General features: G+C 44.3%; 1 protein-coding gene across 4 annotated transcripts; it reads right to left on the bottom strand.

Annotated features, from left to right (window-relative positions):
• Window positions 1-6489: 6489 nt before the first annotated feature.
• On the bottom strand, window positions 6490-21230 carry SAR1B (secretion associated Ras related GTPase 1B). 4 transcript variants are annotated; one of them, XM_051794182.1, is made up of 7 exons: window positions 21162-21230; window positions 16621-16691; window positions 13623-13742; window positions 12799-12864; window positions 12156-12259; window positions 11865-11996; window positions 6490-10296 (listed from the first exon to the last, which is right to left on the bottom strand). In XM_051794182.1, the coding sequence occupies exons 2-7, from the start codon at window positions 16673-16675 to the stop codon at window positions 10180-10182; spliced, it is 594 nt and encodes a 197-aa protein (XP_051650142.1). In that variant the 5' UTR covers window positions 16676-16691; window positions 21162-21230; the 3' UTR covers window positions 6490-10179. The 4 variants fall into 4 exon arrangements, with proteins under 4 accessions (XP_051650142.1, XP_051650143.1, XP_051650144.1 ...); XM_051794183.1 differs by having other exon boundaries at window positions 21152-21216; XM_051794184.1 differs by lacking the exon at window positions 21162-21230 and adding an exon at window positions 21024-21151.
• Between the last annotated feature and the right edge of the window lie 197 nt (window positions 21231-21427).

Genomic DNA, 21427 nt, shown 5'->3' with positions numbered 1-21427 from the left:
CAGGGCAGCATATTCCACCCTCACTGGAGGAAACAGAGATACCTATACTATAGATAATGTTATAGACAATAACAGGTCTATAATATGGGTGTTATTTTTATAGCATCATACCTAGCAGAGCTCTTGGCTCGTGAAGAGGCTCTTTGGTCCATGGCAGGGGACACCTCCCATTCCCAGAGCATCCTGCCAGACCTCAGGGGGGCCAGGCTGCCCTCTGCCCAACAGCACCAACCTTTACCTTAAACTGGGCAAAGAGGAGAGGGCAGGGAGCACAGTGCCAACAAATTACCACAATTCAGTGTTATATGAGATGTTGTTACTGTTTTTTGCTCTGGTTATCCACCTGCACCCTCTGGAAGTGGAAAGTGAGCTGAAAACAGGCACAACTTAATCCCCTGATCTCAGGCATCCACCACCTTACTCTTCAGAAAAAGGTATAATACTTTCAGCACGGGGTTAAAGATGTCCTATTGTTTTATTCTTTTTTTTTTTTTTTTTTTTTTTGTAATTTCATCAGCTTCTTGAAAAACCTGTTTTTCTTTTATCCTGAGTCATTTCGCATGAAGAAACTATTGTTCTAAACTGTGACTCATCAGTCTGCATCACCACTTTCCAAACCCCAGGGGGCACATGGGCTTCAAAGCAGGGAATGGCAGCCAACCTTAATTTACCAATAAACAGGCACTTCATTTCTGCATTGACTCATCACTGGTTAAGCCTGGGTTTGTTCCTACTTCCAAGGGTGAACCTGGAGTGATCATTCCATTTGCTTTTTTAATCATCTTTCATGAAGAGCACTCACATGACCCCTGTCTTACTGACAGTCTGTCTGCTGTTTAAATACAAACACTTGGAAGGAGAGACAAGTATCCAAATGATAGAACTCAAATACCTGGAAATATCAAGTTTCCAGAAACTGCCACGAGGCAGAAAAAAACAACTGTTGGTTCCTGAGACACCTTTCATTTATGAGGATCCACAGGGGAAAGGAGGCCACCATCCAAATTATCCACTTTACTGAAGCTCTCACACAGATCCTAACTATGTCTGTTTGAAATCTGAGTCAAAGGAGCTCTTTTGGAGCTGGAATCCCCTCTGTCACTCAGAGGTACATCATTCCTGCCCAGGGAATGCAGTGCCAGCAGCGTGTGAGGGATGGACAAATTTTGCATGAGCAAAACTGGGCCTTGAGAGTGTAAAAGGTGCAAAATGAAAGGCTTGATCCTGCTTTTCTTACACACCAGGACCTGGGGGAATGAGCTGGATTTGGGGCTTGAGGGCTTTCTCTGGCTCTTGTGCAGCAGTAACACGCCAGCCTGGGCTCCTGATCCTGCCCATCAGGCACAGATTTCTACTGAGGACCTTCCCAGGGCTGTAGAAGGCTTGTGGGGGAAAGCTGCTCTTTCCACTTCACCTAATTTTTTTACTCTTAGCATAAAAACCCCACAAACTTTCTAAAAGGTCAGGACTGGGAACAGATTATTCCCTAGGGAGATAGAGAAATACAGGCTAAAGGGATCAGGTGCAGGGTTGCAACACATGCCCTATAGGCTGCATTACACAGCAGGGAGGTGAAGGCACGTGCTGCTCCAGGAGCTTGGGGGATGTTGTGTGTGAATGGGAGGTCACCATCTGCTTCTGAAAGGACTGTGCTCAGGCACTTGCTGCAAATGAGGTGGGAGTTCGATTGCCTCCTCTGCAAAATGAGAAAATCAGGAATTAAGTAAATAAAAAGGACACAGATCTGTTGGAGCAAGTCCAGAGGAGGCCACAAAGGTGCTCTGAAGGCTGGAGTCCCTCTGCTCTGGAGCCAGGCTGGGAGAGCTGGGGGTGTTTATCTGGAGAAGGATCCAGCAGACCTTAGAGCTCCTTTCAGTGCCTAAAGTGGCTCCAGGAGAGCTGGGGAGGGACTTGGGACAAGGGATGGAGGGAGAGGACAAGGGGGAATGGCTTCCCAGTGACAGAGGGCAGGGATATATTGGATATTAGGGATAAATTCTTCCCTGAGGGTGGGGAGGCCCTGGCACAGGTTGCCCAGAGAAGCTGTGTTCCAGGTCAGGTTGGATGGGGCTTGGAGCAACCTGGGCTAGTGGAGGTGTATTTGCCCCTTGCAGGTGGGTTAGAATGAGATGAGTTTTAAGTTCCCTTCCAACCCAAATCACTCTGGGATTCTATGAAATACGGGATCCCACTGGTCTTTTTTGCCCCTTGGTTTTGCCCTCCCTCCTTGCATGACTTTTTCACCCAGTTCCCAGGACAGGCTCTGGTTTTCCTCCCACCTGCCAGGACTCCCCTGCCTGCACAGGCAGGCTGTGCTTGTCCCAGCAAGCTCCTGCCCAGTGCAACCTGCCCACTCCTCCCCCTCTGGCAACGGGCTGGATCCCAAGAGCTGCCTGAGCCTCCCTCCTGCACTGAGCTCACTGAAGGGGGATGCTGGAGAGGAGATGCCATGGCAGGGCAGAACTGAATACTGGGGTGGGCAATATCACTGACCTTTGCACCTGGGATGCTCAGAGCTGGAGCTGGTGCAGAGTAGAGGCGCTGGAGATGGTCCCAGTGCAGGTGGGACACAACTCCTGGAGGAGCAGCAGGGAAGGGCACTGATGAAGCAGGATCCAGCAAAGGGCTCGGGGTAGGACCAGCTCCTTCCCCACCACAGCCTTGCACTGTGCAGGGGATCACTGGAGCCATCTAAGGAGTGCAAAGGCAAAGTATGACCCGTTTCCCTCACATCTTTTTCTCTTTGTTTTGCAGCCTTGAGACACACACTTTTTTAAATTTTGCAGAAAGGATCCAAGTCTCAGCCACACATCAGTTTTACAAAGAATGTATTTCAAATCTGGAATGTACAAAAGAAAACGTGTTTCTTGGTGATTTTTTTTTCCCAGATGTTGTCTTTGTGAAGTGCTCTTATGCCCACGAGGTGTGTAAGACATTATTACAGAAACTCTCAACACTTTCCCTCTTACCTGGATGGTTTCTTTGCAATATTGCTTGAACCTGCTTTCCTTTCACTACACATCTTCCAGCAGGACAGTGTTCTGCAGTAAGTTCAAATTCACTTTGTCCTCCCAGAGAGGTGCAAGTCCAATGACAGTTGACCAGGTCAGCCAAGGACTTCACCAGCCCCATCTCCATGGCATGGATTTCATAATTTCATGTTTACTGAGACAGAAATAGACTCATCCACAGTCACATGAGTGAGGATCTGTTACACATTCTTCTCTGCAGTCAGACTTGCAGCAGCTCTGTTAACTTCAACTAACCACAGAGACTGTAACTTTTTGGGCTTTCCTCGTTTCTCCCAAAATAATAACGGCAAAGAACACATGTAAACCTTGTACTAATTCTCTCTTGCATTCTGCCTGACAACAGCTCTGAAAACACCAGCAGAATTTCTTCTTTGACAGAGGCCTCTTTAAAAATTTCTTCCCCAGAATTTTAAGCATCAGAGTGTTGGAAAAAAGCTCCCTCCAAACCAGCCCGGGAGAAACAGAACCATACTGTTTTTTAAACTTGGGAGGCAATTCAAAATACAGGTTAGGAAACAAAAGGCTATTACAGAAGTGGTAATAGCACATAGGAGGGCTAGAGGGGGAGTGAAAAAATAAAATAATACTATAAATCAAAAAGCAGTTCTCTTTACAGACTGATTTTCAGGCACAAATGTCAAATCATCATCACTTTCTTTTGTGGATGTTCACTGGAGCTCCTCAGAGCCAGCTGTCACAGAGCAGTGAGTCAGAGCAAGTGGATGGGACACACTCCCTAAAAACATGCTCAAGTAAACCTCTCATTTTGTAGGAACACCCAAACTTCTTTACACCAATGTAGAAGTGTCTCTGACGCCAGAAACAAAACAGAAGCTCTAAAAAAGGGAAAACTACATTCCCAGCTCTGCCTCCTGTTCTGCTTAACTGCTGTTTGTCCAGGCAGCACCGAGCTCCAGCTGCTCTCCTGAAGCTGCACATCTGAATTTCTCTCACACCATCTCCCGTAATTAATTATTTGCCAGTAAAGCAAAAGCTTTTAATTTTCTGTACTGCAAACTCCTGATTTTTTTACCCTTTAAAACCTACTATGAGCAGAGAATTTCACTAAATGTCCTGTGCAACTTCATGCTAATGCATCTCAGTAACAATATTTTGCACAGGTTCATATTAAACCTCCTGTGTGTGTATATATATGTATATACATATACTTAGATCCTGTAGCTATATTACAAACACACAGAGCAAGGAATAGAAGAGTTAAGTGGCACATAAAGGAGTCTTCCTTTTACAGTTTCAATTTATTTGAATCTAAACCAAAACCTGCTCTAAGAATGCAGAGAGGAAACAACATTTGGGCACTGGGGCTGGGACCAAGAGCTTGGGCTGAACTCAAAATCCATCTCTGAGTGCCAACGGGCATGAGAGAGCTTAAAGTATGGTTTAAGTTCTGCAGCTTGTGCTTATGATCTGGTCAGAAGTGTGTTAAACCAGTGAGCTCAGCTTTGTCCTTGGGGAACAGTCCAGCAGTTGTCAGTGACTTAGCAAAGCCCAGTTTAGTTGTAGGACACTGGATAGATTTCAAAATATCCTGACAAACACTGGCACCACCACAGTGTGCACAGGCTGACTGAAACACTATCTGGGTGCTCTCCCTCCCTTCACAAGCACCAGTGTTTCCAAACCCTGGGGTCAGCCCCACACACGAGCTGTGGCACAGCAGCATCAGGAGCCCTGTTCTGAATTGCTTTCCCTCTTTACCTCGCTGGCAAGGGGACATCTGTCAACCCAACAGATTTTTCCCTTCCTCCATTGCACAGTGGGAACTTGCTCAGGTATTTCCTAGAGATGCTCATAGGACCTGGGGCTGCCCTTCAACAAAGATTTGAACAAACTCCAACTCAAATTCTGCCCTTCCTCTCGGGAGCCACATTCTGATGGAAATGCAAATCCCTTTTCTCAGAACCCCCATGAGCTACAAAACCTGAATTGTCCCCCAGCCTCTTGCCAGGGTAAGCTCAGGTTCTCCTCAGCTCAGCTCCCCCCTCAGCCCCTGCCCAGAGCAGCAGCCTGTCACACTACACCCCCTGTCAACAGAGCTGCTGTTCCCACCCCTGGGGTCGGGCACTCAAATATCACCAAGTGGCCAAGATCAGGTCTCCAACAGCTCATCCCTGCCCTGAGCTACTGCCAAGGGTTTGCTCCAGCTAGTGCTGCTCCTGGGAGTTAATCAAACCACTCTGGCAGTGAAGTACCACCCTTGTGGGGGAAAATCCACCCGAGTAACATAAATTCTTATTTGCCTGTGCCAAAACCAGGCATCTGGACCCAATACTGAAAGTATGCCTTTACATTCTCCTTCAATGAGGAGAGTGTTTATTATCACACATTTAGGGAGGAGAACCCAGGACTACAAGTGGATCCAAGCTTTGCACCCAGTCCTCACATTGCAAGTTTTTGTTATCTACTAAATCTTGTCACATTTGGGAGCAACACAGTGAATGGCTCATGCTCAGAGTGGCTGTGGTGCCACGAACACCGAGGAGGGGACCCAAAATGCCCTTGATTTACACACGGTTTGTGCAGGAGCTCCAGTAGTTTGCAGGTGAGGGAGGCTTCTGTCATCCCACTGGGACATGGGCAGACAGTGCCCAAGTTAGGGAGGCACTGCTTCCTCCGAGGCTGCTGTGAGAGCTCTTCTTGTCCAGGCAGGGACCAAGCATGACCTGATCCCTCCAGCCATCACCTTCGCCACAGGGAAAACAGGATGAGTGCCCTCTGCCTCCACAAGGATGATGAGGCAGCATCAGCAGGTTGAAAGCTTTGAGATCCTGGAATGAAAGGCATCAAAGGCTCCAAAATATTACTAGGAAATTTCTTACCATGACAGGACATGTGCAATAAGAACCAGGGTCATAAGGAAGACAAGGGATGTATTTTTGTTTGTTTGTTTTACCACACCTGCTCACCGAATTTCTAATTCTAATTCAAAAGCAGACAAGTAAGAAATAACTTGAAAAATGTAAACTAAGGAGAACATATGCTTAGGATTGGAAAACAGTTGTCTATCACAGTAGGTTAAGACACTTCCCCATGGGCTGTGTCAGGGCTGAGTTTATCAGTTTGATAATACTCCGTGGCAATCCCCACTCCACCAACAGTGCCAATCCTACAGGGCAGCTGGATTCTCAGGCAGCATCATTTGCCTGTAAGATCAGATCCTTCCACCTCATTTTAGAATTGCAGAAAAGGAAATGTCATTTTGTCCAGACTGAATTATTACTGTACCCATCTTAGAACCCAGTTCATTACTAGACCATGTGCTGAGCACACTTTTTTCCTGGTTTTGATAATTTTACAAGAACTCCCTGCTTAAAACTCCTTTTCTTCACATTCCAAGCAACATTTTATTTTCTATTTCTGATAGTTGTATTTCCAGCATGGGATGGGATAACACAACAACAAACACACTGAGAACATGTCAACAGACACTCTGGTCTTAAGCTTCTCTTCCGCAGTTTATTATATAAATTATGCTTTTAAACATTTAGAGCACTCACATTTCCAAACAGAATCCAGTTCCACACAGATACTGGTGCAAAGAGTGGTTTTATCTCAGTGTGAGGAAGTTACAAGACCCCAGTGACAGCCACTGGATGAGGCTGTTTTAATGTAACTCCTCGGCCCAAAACTAACATTTATGTGACCTAAATCTGAGCACGGTGCAGTCAATAGAAATACTGGACTTTGGTTGGTAACAATCAAATATTTGGACAGTACAAACAAGAGAACAATTCGACCTCAAGCAGACCTGTGAATTCACTGGGGTTGGAGACCACCTCCATCATTTTTCTGAACTGACATTATTATAAATAAATAGGTGCCAAATGTTCTATTTGGTGTTCAGTTGCAATCATCAAAATCCAATAAAGCTCCCATACATTCTGGTATTGTACTCCAGTGAATGCCACAGGTCACCTCTGGCACATCAAAGACAGGACCCGAACACAGAAATAATAATGAAATTATCTTGATCTGGCAAGAGGACAAATGAGAAAACTTGGAGATCCTTCCCCTCTCCAATGCCAATAATTGCTGAAAAATTTATTAAACCAAGACTGAAATACAGCAATCACCTCTCAGTTATACAGTACATACTAAACCCCAATTTTAACTAAATCCAAGCAAAATAAATCTTACTCAACCCAGAGATGCCAGCAACTGGGGCCACTGCAGTGAAATACAGGCCACTGTCACAAGTAGTTATGAGGATCTTAGAAATCTGCATTCATTTCTCTTAAGGAACTGTTGTAATGTAAAAACAAAATGAGACACTTCATAAATAACATCTTTATTAATGAGTTTTCTTTTTCACATTCTTTAAAGTGATGTTTAATTGAAATCTGCATAGTCAAGAGTGCAAAAAAAAAAAAAATCAATTCATAGAAGTCAGACCCAGATGTGAATGTTGCTTTTGTTTAAGCAAGACTGGTCACAGTCTTAGGAATAAAATAGAAATAAATGGCCAGGGAGATGTGGGGGGGAGTAGGAATGAGAACCATCAGGAAAACTCTCATCAAGTTATTTGTCTATTAATGAAGTCTTCACACAAAGACACACAACACTCATTCACATTCAAGTGCACAACAGAAGGTAAACTACAGAAGGAAGATCCTTCCTCTGCTGAATGAACAGAGCAAGACTGTTTGTGTACTTCACTGAGTGTTGATCAGCTGTTCCCACAGCAGGAACCATTCCAGCACCCAGGTGGATAAACACAAGGTCCAGATTTCTTCATGCCCTTACAGCAACCACATTTCAGGCAGCATCCCACAGCAGGAACCAGGAAATCTGAGTGTTTCCATAACAGTGAGAATTGTTCTTAACACACACTTTTCAAGCACTATCACCTCCCTTCTTTTTCAATTTTTCATAGGATTATCCCTTTCTTTGCTGCTGCTGCTCATGGTTGGTTGGAAGAGCAGGTGAAGAGGACCCTCTGTGCCCATGCAATGGCTCAGCCTGTGGAAGTGCAGCAGAACATCTCCACCTCCAGCTTCATTTCCATCAGCACAGGCAGCACAGTCCCGAGTCTCTCACATCAACACTACAATGTGACTCTGCAAGTAGTACCTTTAATATTTACACCATCTAGTGATTTAGCTGTTCTCTGCATTACAGCCACCATCAGAAAAAGTTAGAGAAAAAAAACCCAAGAGGCACATCCCCTACACAATGGCTGTAGGGAGTAAAGACTCACAACACACTGTCCACACGCTGGTGAGAGGCCACTTCTTACCTCCAGTTTGGATTTCTGCAGCAGAGACACTACTCTACAGCTGAGCACTGGTTTACATGCAGAATTCTCTTGTGCTGGTCATTTGGAAAAGCCATCTGATACCATCACACTGAACTTCACTGTGCACAAACTGGGCTTAATGCTCTGCACACGATTCTGCAGCAATAAACTTCATTTACAATTTATATTAGCTATGTTCTGAATTATTCATCTTATTCAGATGCACAGTCTAGGACTGTGGGGAACTGATCATCAATATTCAATCATACCAGTTCAGATTTGGGCAAGGAATAAGTCTCATTTATTTGCTATGAGCCTACAGGCTTTAAATCTGAGATTCCATCCCAGAGAAAGTTATTTATGAAATCAAACCAGTCAGAAATACATTTGCTGCCATGGATATTAGAAACATAAAGCCTAAAGTATTTTGGAGAAGACCTACAGCAGGAGGTAAAAGGGATCCAGTAAAACTTGCAGCAGTTTGTATTTGTACAAGGGGAAAACAAACTACAGAGTGAAACCCAAACCCATCAAGGTGAAACAATGACTTCAGGGATGAAACCCCACCTTCATTTCACAGTAAAATAAAACATCCCCAGCACATGGAAGCACCAACCACAGTTCCCAGGCAGCACCAACAAAATGCTGACAGACAACACCCTTTCTTCAAAGATAACCTGCTTTTTCCTTGGGGAGCCAGGGAAAACCAGAAGACTGGAAACAGGGACTGCAGATAACTGAATTTTACCCCAGAAATAAGTCCCCTGGGCAGCCAGCAGCTGCCCCACTGGCCAGGTGTCAGGGCAAAAACCACACAGAAGAATCCCTCTTGTCCCAGTCTAAAGTACCAAAACTAAAACTGGCCAATTGGGTGTGAGCTGATAAATTTTCACAAGCAGCAATGGCAACACTTTTTTTCCTGGCAATTTCACAGGCAAATCTGCTGGCAGACCCCAAAACTAATGAAATTGGAAACAGGATATTTAGTGCAGTGATATTCTTAATTTTTTCTTCACAAAGAAACTGTATTTCTTATGCCACATCAGGGGTTTAATTCCAGAGACCAGGAGATTAAGACCACTTTTGATATTAGTTTAAGATTTACTTTGGCACAGCTAATTTACATTATTTGTACTTGAAGGGCATCACCTTAGATTTTTCCTTTACTATGCAAAATCCTTAAAACAAATGCAATTTGGTAGTCTGAAAAAACCCCATCTTACTCTAACCTACAATGGAACTACTTTGTGGCCTGCTGTGTTTCAGGAAAATATCCCACATATTCAGATCACCAGGCAGCCTCACTACTTAAGACACATTAAAACGAAACATTTCCCATTAAAGTTGCCAAAAACTGGATTTAAATTTATTGCATGACGTTGCATAAGAAAGTGTGTTATTGAAAACTGTAAGGCATCATGCAATTATCCATCAGCTAATTATTTATTATTCCTTGAAAGATGGTTATATACTCTAAAGTTATAAAACCAGTTTCAAAAAAGTACATAAAAAAATTTAACATAAGCATTAAATATTTTTTTTTTCACATGTTCATCGTTTTTAGCTGTTAAAAAGTGCATTCAAACATACTGTACTGGAAAGTTGCTCTGACCAAAAATGGTGCTGGAGACTCATTAAATTAAAAGCTGCAAAAGGAGGTTGCATGGGATTAGAAAGCTCACAGGTTGTGGTATTTCAACTTACAAACGTGAAATAATTTTTCAATCCTCAACACTTATAATTTAGCATCAATGATATAATCAGCTAAAAAGGTGTATTTTTCTGACTTGAACAGTCAAATGGATTCAAGTTACGCACACTGAGTGATCAGAGGAGGAGCAGACAAGGTTCAGCCAGGGGCAGGGTGTGCTGCTGGGATTCTGGCATCCATCAGTTGATGTACTGGGCCATCCAGCGGAACCCCTCCCCATAGCCTTGTCTCTTTAGCACACTGCACATGAACACCTCCAGGGGCCTGGCATTCAGGTCCTTCAGTGGTGTGCTGCCCTGCAGAGACACAGAAATACCCCCAGTTATGGTCTCCTTATAAAACAACTCCTACTTTACATGGACAGCTGTTTCTATGGAATGCCAGTACTTAACTTGTGTTGGATACTGGAATTTTAGAACATAAATTCATCTCAAATCATAGAATGGGTTGGGTTGGAAGGGACTTTATAGCTCATCTTGTTCCAACCCCCTGCCATGGGCAGGGACACCTTCCACTAGCCCAGGTTGCTCCAAGCCCTGTCCAACCTGGCCTTGGACACTTCCAGGGATGGGGCAGCCACAGCTTCTCTGGGCAACCTGTGCCAGGGCCTCCCCACCCTCACAGGGAAGGATTTCCTCCTAACCTCTAAACTAACCCTGCCATCCTAATCTCAGTAACATGGACACAAGGAATACACAAAGCATATTTTCGTGTGCTGAAGGCATATTTTCATATTTTCATCCACACTGGAGAGGGTGAAGTACCTGAAGCCAGAATGGAACAGCAACATGTCCACAGAGAACTTTAGAGCTTTGGTTTTCAATCACAGTTCTCTGCTGCGTTTCCAATAGTTTTCCAGCCAGATAAAAAGAGTATTTTATACTAATTTTAGGACTGATCAAAGCAGGAGTGCAAGGTGCTTGCCAAGATCAGCAGAGTGCAATAAAGCTGTTGCTCAACTGGAGCTTCACAACAGTGTTCAGACCTCCTCGACTACGTGTGGGGGTGTAAGAACCCGAGAAAAAGAAGGTAAAGATTTTGTTCCTGCTCAGCCTAAACTCTGACTGGCACTGAACTTTAGGGGAGGCCCCTAAGGGTGAATAAGCAAAGAGGAATTGTGAGACCAGGGGCTCTCAGCAGAACCACGGTGCTGGTCAGCTCATGGGAGCAGGGATGGAAGCCACGCTGGAATGACTCCATCAGCTGCACAGAGGTGTCTCTCCAAGGGCCAAGGACAAGGGAGCAACTCCTCCCCAGTGCCCTGTGTCCCAGTGTCTCCTACAAGCACTGCACTGTATTAACTTTACATTAAGAAGAGTTGAAGTATCATGAAGACCCACATGAGAAATCTGCCTTGTTGCTACAGGTACCAGTAGGAACTTTTTCCTTCCCACAACCTACAGACTTAGGTGTAAATTTAGGTTCAAGCTTCAGGTAAACATTTTAAGTAGAAAATTATTAAAGCCTGTACTTCACACGAGAAAAGTCACTTACTGAAAGATTTTATCCAGTTTTTTTCTTATAATTCTCTCCAGAACTATAGCCTCTGAAAACTCAGTTTAAAAATACTGCATAAGAAACTTGAAGTATTAAAAGTTATTCTCTTTTTTTCTCTGAAAAATGTAGCATTAAATATGATGCTAAAAAGTTGTAGTAAAGATCCATTTAACACACACAAAAGCAGACCCCAGAACTCATTTCATATATTGTTATCATGTACTAAGTACTTTACAAATTAAAAAAAACATTTGTTTTGTGTAGCTAGAAGGAACACATAAATAAAGCAAACAAACTCCCTAACAAAAAAATCTCACTAAAGCAAAAACCTGCCAAAAAAAAAAGAAAAAGAAAAAAGGAGCAATACCTTTCCTGTTGTCTGGCCATACAGACCAAATGTCTCTCGTAGCCTTTCTTCACTGATGGCTTCTGGTCTGTCAATCTTGTTACCAAGAATTAGGATAGGCACATTAGCAATAGTTTCATCTGTCATTAGTGACTACAAAGGAAAGGAGAAAGAAGGAGTGATGAATTTAGAATACAGGTCAAATCGCTCCTCCTCATGTGAGGTGACAGCAGGGCTCTGTTGGACACTGGGTATTTGAGCTGAGCTCTTACAAGTGAAAGGTCATGCTTTGAAAAGCTCCTTTAAACTTACATCAAGTTCTTCTTTTGATTCAAGCAACCTTTCATGATCTGCACAGTCCACCAAGAACACAATGCCATTAATTGCAGGCAGGTAGTTTTTCCACACTCTGCGAGCTACAGGGAAAATGAGAATTAAAAATAAAAGGAAATTATCCCCAAATTCAGAGTGATGTATATTGGTCATTAAGGAGCAACAGGTAGAGTTTTTTATTTGACTTTTTTTAAGTCTTAGCTTATGTTGCCAGTGTTCAGAATGCAATCCCCTGTTTTACTTGAAGTGACAGAGCAAAAATATCATTCCTTTACTGTTATCACCCCTCTATCCCACCTGGATGCTGATGTACAGAACCTTTTTTTGTTTCCCCAAGAATTATGTCAACAAAGGTAAGCTTGAAGCATAAAGCTTAAAGGTAAATACAAGCAATTCAAAGTACATAATCCCCTTCACAGTATTAGACAAAAGTTTCTGCTCTACTGCAGCTCTTGGAAAATTGTATTTGGGATTTGTGGTAAGTGGTGGAGACAGACAAAAAACCAGCCAATGTCTTTTATGCTCTCAAAGAAGAGTGTGGGAGGTCAGTCTTTGCATTTCTGACTGGAAACAAATTCCAACCCAATTCACTGAGCTTAAGTGAGTCAATGGACACCCTTACCTTGAGCATGTCCACCCAGATCAAAGGTAGTGAAAGTCATGCCAGCAATTGTCAGCTCTTCTGAAGCTGGAAATACACAGAATTATGTTCCTGTGAAGATTGTGCAGTGCATTGGAACAGTCTAACCTTCCAGCACATACATTTTACTTTTTCCTCTTGGTTCTTTTCAGTATTTTGTTATTCAAGAAGCGAATGAGAGCAAAACATTCTCTCAAAATCAATGACACGTTCGTGTAACACCAAAATGTTATTAACCATTAAAGCATGAAATATCTGCAACACTAAGAACAGCAGACAGTATTCATACATTATGTATCCCTACATAATAATACACAAACAACAGTTGGTTCTGGCATCTGGTTTGCCAAAAAGATGGTATTTTGTGTCCAGTACTGTTCAAGGTTTCTCCTCTTCACATCCATTCCCAATTTCTCACCTCCTTACTGGACTTCACCAATCCACATTTTCAACCTGTGTTGAACTTTTACTCCTGCAAGGTTACCAGGATAACAATTACACAGCAACTTTTGAGACACAAACTCTAACTTTCCAGCTACACAGAGAAACTGTTCCCTAAAATTGCAGGCCCCTCTTCCCCCCAGTTTCTAAAATATAAACTCTCAGCTTCGTTGTTCTGCTTGTTACTCACCTCTTAAATTTAATGCAACACACTGAACAATCCTACATTTTTTTTTTAATATTACTTGAACTATTACTTTGTTTCTCCCAATTACACTGTTGGTCTCATGACATATAATCAAATCCTGCTTTTCCTGCAATCCTTCCAACACTTTCTAGTTATGGGACCAGCAATATTCACTTACTGGGGTGTAACGTGGGGACGTGTTGCCCCAGTCTGTCATCTTTGAGCATGTGCAGCAGTGTAGTTTTCCCAGCATTGTCCAGTCCAAGAAACACTAGTTTGCCTGATTTCTTGTACAGTCCTAGAACAAAGAAGGACCCAGTGAATAATCAGTTCAAGTGGTGGGAGTTCATTTCCAGCCCTAGAGATGATTTTGCTCCCAGGAACAAAGTGTTACAGTCCCAGTACAAAATACAGGCCAGTCAAGCCCCACCACACACTTTATCAGTGTCACTTTATCACCACTGCCCTTTATCCATGCTCTCCTCCTGTACAAATTACATTCCCACTTGCCACGTGGTACCATGTGCAGCTTGGCAGCAGTGGGAGAGGCACAAAACTGGTGTGAATGTGTCACTCCTGGAAATGCAGTTACATTAGCTCAGGAAAAGCACTGCAGAACAGGACTAAACACTGCCAGTGGAGCTTACTCTGCCCCAGCAAAAGGCCACTTTGCTCACAGGAGGTGAGAGGTGAGTGTGCAGGTCCAGCACCACCAGCAGGCTCTGGAGCATGGACCTGAACCTGCACAGAGCTTCGTTCAGCTGCCTCCAATTACAGCAAAAAACTTGTCTGAGGCAAAAAGAGAATTCAGACTTCAATCAGAATATTACAGAGAAATTGGTTTCAATGTCAATGCTCATAATTAGTGTATGTATGAATTCTTCAGTGTTGGTTCATTTGGACAAAAAGTAACTTCCACCCATACCCCCAGGAAAACTGGTGGCTACATCCTGAATGGCATTGCCAGGGCACTTCTGACACATCTGCTGCCATGTGACAATGCTTTCATAAAAGGAATAAGAAATCCTATTTTCATTGATTGTCATCTTTATAAGAATGACTTTTCCCCTTCTTCTCCCCTCTATTTGAAACCCCAGAAATGCAACAGTTGCTGTGAAGGAGTGGAAAGACATTTAAAACACGAACACCATATTTTCTTAATGTTGGAGATTATCAAAGGGCAATTCTCTAATAACTTGTCAACACTACATCCTTTGCCAGAATTAGTTTTCACTGCCTCAAACTGATTGATATTCAAAGTAAAACATTAAGATAAATTAAATTTAAAAACAAAATGTCGATTCTGTTCCATATTGAAAAAAAAAAAAAGTCTCATCTAAAGTGTCATCCTCATGTGTGTTTTCTGTGGTGGGATTTTAAGCCAGCCCTGCTGATGCCACAGCATTCCAGGGGCACAGGTGCCTCTGCCCAGACCTTTACACTGTTGCTGTTTGTTCACCTCTCCCTCTGCCTTTCAGCTAATCTCTGGGATCATGTTCCAGAGGGACATATTTTGTAACTTGCATAAATGGATATTCTCTCATATTCCTCATCTTATGTCATCAATGATCTTTATTACTCCAGGTCCTGTTGAATGTCTTCACAGTTCTTTCAAATACAAATAATTCTTACTTCCCAAACTCACCTTCTCACATGTCCATATGTATATTAACTACTGAACTACAGAGTGGAGGAGAAAATATTAATGTTTACAGAGAAAGAAAAAGTGACAAACATTTTCATATATTTTCTTACATCACAGGAGAAACTCACCCTGTGAGTTAAACAGAAGTCTATTAATACACAGTAAAACAATAACATTTTTGCCACTCTCAGCCTGCACATAAAGGAGTCTTTGCTCCCCAGTAACATGTTGCTGCTTTCTCCAAAACATTTCACACTTCCCAAGTGTCTGTCACATAAACACAAGAATAACAAGCAGCAATACTTCAGCTATTGGCTACACCAAGACTGGAGTTTTTATGTATACATATAAATAAAAAAGTATTCTTTGTGCATTCCAAAAGTATGTGTGCAATGATGTGCTTCCATCAGCCTGCTGACAGGACAGGGAACTGTGGGGAGCCTCCCAAGTGTTCTGATCACCCTTCTTCAGCTGTGAACATAACTGAGAATGAAAAGAGAAAGTGTTTCTTTTAGAACAAGAGGGACATATTGGAAGTAATTCTCCTTCCTGCTTCAAGCTCCTGTATCTTACACCAGAATTAGCCTTTGCTTGCCCAGGAATGGAAGAGCAGGGCAGTGTGCAGCAATCACTGCACAGCTAAGGAAGAGGAGATAAGAAGGATTAGTCAACTTAGTTAAAATTTCACTGGCTGGCTTTTCGACAGCAGGCCAAGGGTCCAACATTCAGCAAAAAACTTTAAACTTTCAACTGATAAAAGGCAGGTGGCACAGCCTGCCATGATTCCTTAGCCTCAAATGCTTTTTGACCACTTCAATAACATCCTTTGAACCTGGAAATTGTGCCTTTTACCTATGAGATCTGCAACTTCTGTTCCTTTTTTAGTGTCCTAACACATTCTCCTCCTGGTTGTGGGTTTTTTTCCCCTCCCTGTTAAGCACAAACTAATATTTCCCCTTGGACTGATCTGGATTGCAGACTCTTTTGGTCAGGGAATAATTTTCTGAGGTTCTTGAGCAGATACCAGTGAAGTTTCATGGTGATTTCTGTGACACCAGTCACAGAACAACACACTGCTGAAAGTGAGAAAGGGCTTCAATAGCTGGCACTACTTTTTGTAGACAGTCCCTCCTATCTGGATTCTGAAGTAACATCCTCATATGCAAAAGAACTGAACTAAAATAACTGAGTTCAGTTCTTTACAGCAGAGAAAAATCAGGAAAAGGTCCACAAAAGCCAACTAAACTACACCAGCTTAAATGTACTATGATTAGAAAAGTCCAACATAATATGATCGTGAAGGAAAACGTAATTTCTTTCAAGAAGTTAAGGCTTAATGTGAGATTGAGTGGAGAGCACACTCTGGAAATGCTCACTATTGATAAGTGAAACTTTTGTTTGAGTGTTACTGAACATACACCAAACCAAATATTATTATTTAACCAATGGCCTTGTTTGAAGATAACAGAGGTGAACAGACATTTTATACAAGAATGGCAGAAAGGAAAAGTCCCAAACGATAAAGACTTACCTAAAAACTGTAATACGCTACTGAAACCACTGTAAATCCAATCAAATAGGAACATATCTGAATCTTACAGTCTGAAATAAACAGAAAATATAAATGCATTTAAGATCTGTCAGAACAGCACATTAAGCATTGTAAAATATTTATAGGTAACAAAAGTAATCCAAAGTCCTGGGTTAAAAATAAAAGCCAATTTAGTTTTGGTAAACTGTATCATGGACCAATTAAGTGACCCCATAACACAGTAAAAATTAGTGTAGAAATAGAAAACAGAATCCAGACCTTGTGATTCAACATCAAAGACTCTCTCCTCCCTCAGGGAAACACTATGTGGACTGAAGTCTTTGAAAGAAGTAAAAATAACTTTATCCTCAGTATGATTTGGAGGAGATGTGTGATGATCCATTGAAGATTTCAAACAGGATCTTGACACATAGTTTTCAACTGGTAAAAAGCAGCACTTTGGAGAGGGCACTGGAGGGATATCAGTGCAGGGTCAGTGCTCCAGCCACCCCTGGGAGCTGCTGGAGTTCAAAGCAGAGGCAATAAGAGGTGAAGAAGTTTTGTGGATTTGAATCTGGAGAAGTTTGATGCCAAATAAATCCTTGCTGTCCACACAGAACCTGTCTGTTTGGCTTGTCATGGGAAACAACTACCTAGCACAAAGCTCTGGAATTGCCATTCAAAGGTGGTGACCTCCTCTACTGTCCTGCACAGGCTGCCACAATTTAAACCTTAAATGCAGAACTTATGTTTAAAAAAACCCCATCAGAACACCATGTTTCACACTGAGTTCCTTCAGCTTAGATTCAAGAACAGAAGGCTGAGCTGAGAGCCATCACTGGGTTCACTGTGTAGCCACAAACAATTAATTTCCTAGCTTTCATCCAAATTTCCTCATGATCTGAAGTGAGGATAATCAGACAGTCACTAAGGTTGAAAAAACCTCTAAGATCATCGGGTCCAACCCTCAGCCCACTACCATCGTGTTCAACACTTAAACCATGTCCCCAGGGGCCACACCCACAAACCTTTTGAGCACTTCCAGGGATGGCAATTCCACCACTGCCCTGGGCAGCCTGTGCCAGTGCCTGACCACCCTTTCAATAAAGAAATTTTTCCTGGTATCTAATCTGAACCTTCCCTGGCACAACTTGAGGCTGTTTCCTCTCATCCTGTCCCTTGTTACCTGCAAGCAGAGCCCAACCCCACTCGGCTCCCCCCTCCTGTCAGGGAGTTGTGGAGAGAGAGAAGGTCCCCCTTGAACCCCCTTTTCTCCAGGCTGAGCCCCCTCAGCTGCTCCTCATCAGACTTGTGCTCTAAATCACACTGAAAGCACCGGTTTGACACAGTGAACCAGCACCTAGTGTGAAAACCTTCTGAAAGACTAAAGACTATAGAAGCATTTAGGCAGCTAATTCCTGCTGGAATGCATGACCCCTGTGGACATTGGAGTCTGGGTGCCCTGCAGAAACTGGACTGCACTGCTGAGCACAGCTGCTCCAGGCTCCTGCCACACTCCTTTGGAAGCTGCAGGGGTGCCTTGGGGCATCCCAAGGTGACTTCAGGGCAGCTCTGAGCCTGGAGCACAGCACACAGGAGTCAAAACACGGCTCTGAACCAGACCAAAACCCAGGCACCTACCATAGCAATCACACTTGTGACAACCAAGAGTTTCTCTGCTATGCAACAACAGGTACATCACACAAAGATAACAAGGAAAGAGGAGGAGAGAATATTTAAATGACATTTGCTTGCACTGGAACAAAATCTGTTCAGATGACGAAGCACCAGGTGCCTTGGTTTCGCCACCACTAACCCTGAAACCTTTACCCATGTCTACATTGCTCTGAACAACTCATCAGCTGCAACAGGCACAGATTTGAAGGATACAAATCAAACACGCTTGTCGATGCGTAAACACCCAGTTACACAACGTCATGACTGAAACTGTCCCTCGCCTGGCTAAAAAGCAAAGGTCAAGAATAAGCAAACATGGCAGAACACACACGTCAGCAGATTTATTTATTGCTTGAGCAAAATACCAATGGAGAAAAGCCTCTGTGGGGCTTAGGAAAACCATCGACTCAAATAACCTGCAAATCAGGGCAAACAGCCTGATGTAAGAGAAGTGCTCAGGTTTCTGAGGTGAGAATAACTTCACAGTGTTCGGCTGCATTACCCTTCTCCATCTATTAAACTGATGTTTACAAAAAAAACCCCAACCAAAACAATCTTTGTGCATTACAGAAAAAACTTTCAGGGATGAGATTTAAATGATTAACGTGAGAACGGGATTACTCCACAAACACAGCTGAAGTGGCACAAATGTGGGCTCAATTTCCATCAGCACCAGAAAAGTGGTGCTAGAAACAGAGCTACCCAAATCCTCCCAGAACAGCCTCCGTATCAGCTGGCAGCAGCTAAAGGAAAACACTTTCCAAATGGGGAAAAAATGGGCCGCTAATTGTAAAGGCACACAGGCAATATTTGAACAGAGATATTAAATCTACTCTTATCACACAGCAAAAGTAACTACATAATTCACAGCTGTGTCAAATCAAAGCTCCACAAAGTGGCTCTGCACTGAGATCCAGAGTTATTACCAGGTTCCAGTCAGAGCTGTGCCAAATTTAGGGGAGAGCTGAGGCTGTCAAATATACACAGACTCAAACTCTGAGGCTCATGTTAAAAAACACCATAAAAGCAGAACAAGGACAACTCCAGCAATCGCTGCTCATGACCCACGTGAAGACAAAGATACTATTTTAAGGCTATTTCAAGGGTTCACTTGAAAATAATCTGCTGCAAGCAGACAGAAGCTTTGAATTAAAAATTGTGCTGGACCAAGTAAGTCTTTTGATACCAACTACTTTTACAGACATCACTGTGCCTCCTCCACAAAGACACCAAACCTTCTAGCATCAACAACAGATGGCTGCCACTGAAAAATGCCCCCAACAACCCTGTTGAACATTATTTCATCAGCAAAGTATCACCCAGTAACTCCTGTGGAGCCCTGTCCACCACTCCATAGTCCAAGGACAGGGGTTTGCTTACTGGAGACCACTTCTGACTGTGGGGAATGAGGAATTCCCACACAGTGGCTGTGATAACACCCTAAGCCAGCCTCCTGAAGGGAATGCTGCCGGACTAGCAAGCGAACTCACACTTCTTTTATATCCTGGAAACTAGGAATTTTTTTCTCCAACTCTCAATTGCATTTTTCTAGCTAAAAATTCCTCATTTCCCTTCCAGACCTCAGGACAGCGCTTACTTACGAAGCCTGTGCAAGTTTAGGTAATAGAGGATATCAGGCTTTTAAAGACAGTTTTAAATCCCTTTATGGGGTAATTAGGTAACAGAAACCAGTGACACCCAAGCTGAACAGCTCTGGCAGGAGCTGGGAACACACTGAGCTGCGCTTGCTTGGGGACTGTCAGTAAGAGCCAGGGAACAAACCTCTGCCCAGCCTGACTGCACCAAACCTGCACCCCAGCCACAGTTCAGTCCAAAACCAAAACCTGCAAGCAACAGCCAAGTCTACTGCCAAGGGTGTATTTTTAGTTTTAGTAGGATCTAAATACAATCACTCGAAAGTCATAATTTCACATGTGATCACTGTAAAACCACAAAACATCACCAAAGGCAACAAAAGTCAAAATCCAGAAGAAACTCAGTGAACAAACCAGTGCCTTCCACAGCACAGTTCATTCTACAATACAAAACTGCATCTGGATGTTGTATTTTAAGAGCTGAAAAAAGGGACAGAGAAGGAAAGCGAGGTAATGGCATGGAAAGGGAGGTAATGGCATGGACTTCCTTTGGGTGTTTTGATCAGCTTTTTGAAAGCAACTCATCTTCGAGACAGCACCACAACACCCAGAGGAGTTCCTAAGGCCAGAGGCTCGGCCAGCCCCGGCTCACAAAGCCCAGCTGTCACAGCACATCTCACCGCGGGGCTGCTGCACACACGCTTAGGAAAAAATTCCTGTATGTAACAACTCCTGGAGAAACGACACCACCTCGAACAAGCGCTGCCGGGTCGGCACAACGTGGCACGGGCTGCCCAGGGCGGCTGCGGGGCACCCCAGGTTATGGGGTCACTGAACACACACTGTCACATCGCAGAGCCCCCGAGGGGCCCTGCGGGCACCGGCACAGCGGCACGGCCCGGGCCCCACGGCCCGGGGGAGGAGAGGGAGAGCGGCAGGGGAGGGAAGGAAAGGGGGGACTGCCCGCCCCCAGCCCCGCACGCCGCACAGGCCGCGGCCCCCGGGGCTCTCAGGGACCCCCGCCCAGCCCCGGCCCGGCCCGAGGCCGCTGCCGGCAGGACACGGGCACGGCCCGGAGCCCCGCGGGGCTCGCCCAGCCCCCGCTCCCCGGCCCGTCCGCCCCGCGCTCACCCACCGCCGAGCTTGAGGCGCCTCGGGACCGGACCAGCACCGACACTGACACACACCGACACGGCACGGGCAGGCACGGACACACCGACAGACAGACAGACAGACAGACACACAGACCCGGCACTCACCGGCACTCACCCGCGGCTGCGCCCGCTCCGCCCCCGCCGCTCCTTCCGGCACCGGCGCCCGCGGCGCGCGCACTCGGCTGAACTCGGCTCTGCTCGGCTGAGCTCGGCTCTGCTCGGCTGAGCTCGGCTCTGCTCGGCTGGGCTCGGTTCTGCTCGGCTGGGCTCGGCTCTGTCCGGCGAGGCGAGGCTCGGCCGGGTTCGGCTGTGTTAGGATCAGTTCGGCTGCGTTCGGATAAGTTCGGCTATGTTCGGACAGGTTCGGCTGGACTCGGCTGT

Source organism: Manacus candei, unplaced genomic scaffold (assembly GCF_025592945.1).
Source record: "Manacus candei isolate 608988 ecotype Guabito, Panama unplaced genomic scaffold, ASM2559294v1 h1tg000037l, whole genome shotgun sequence".
Classification (NCBI taxonomy): Eukaryota; Metazoa; Chordata; class Aves; order Passeriformes; family Pipridae; genus Manacus; species Manacus candei.
Note: the sequence above shows the minus strand (reverse complement) of the source record. Positions and strands in the feature narration are given on the sequence as shown.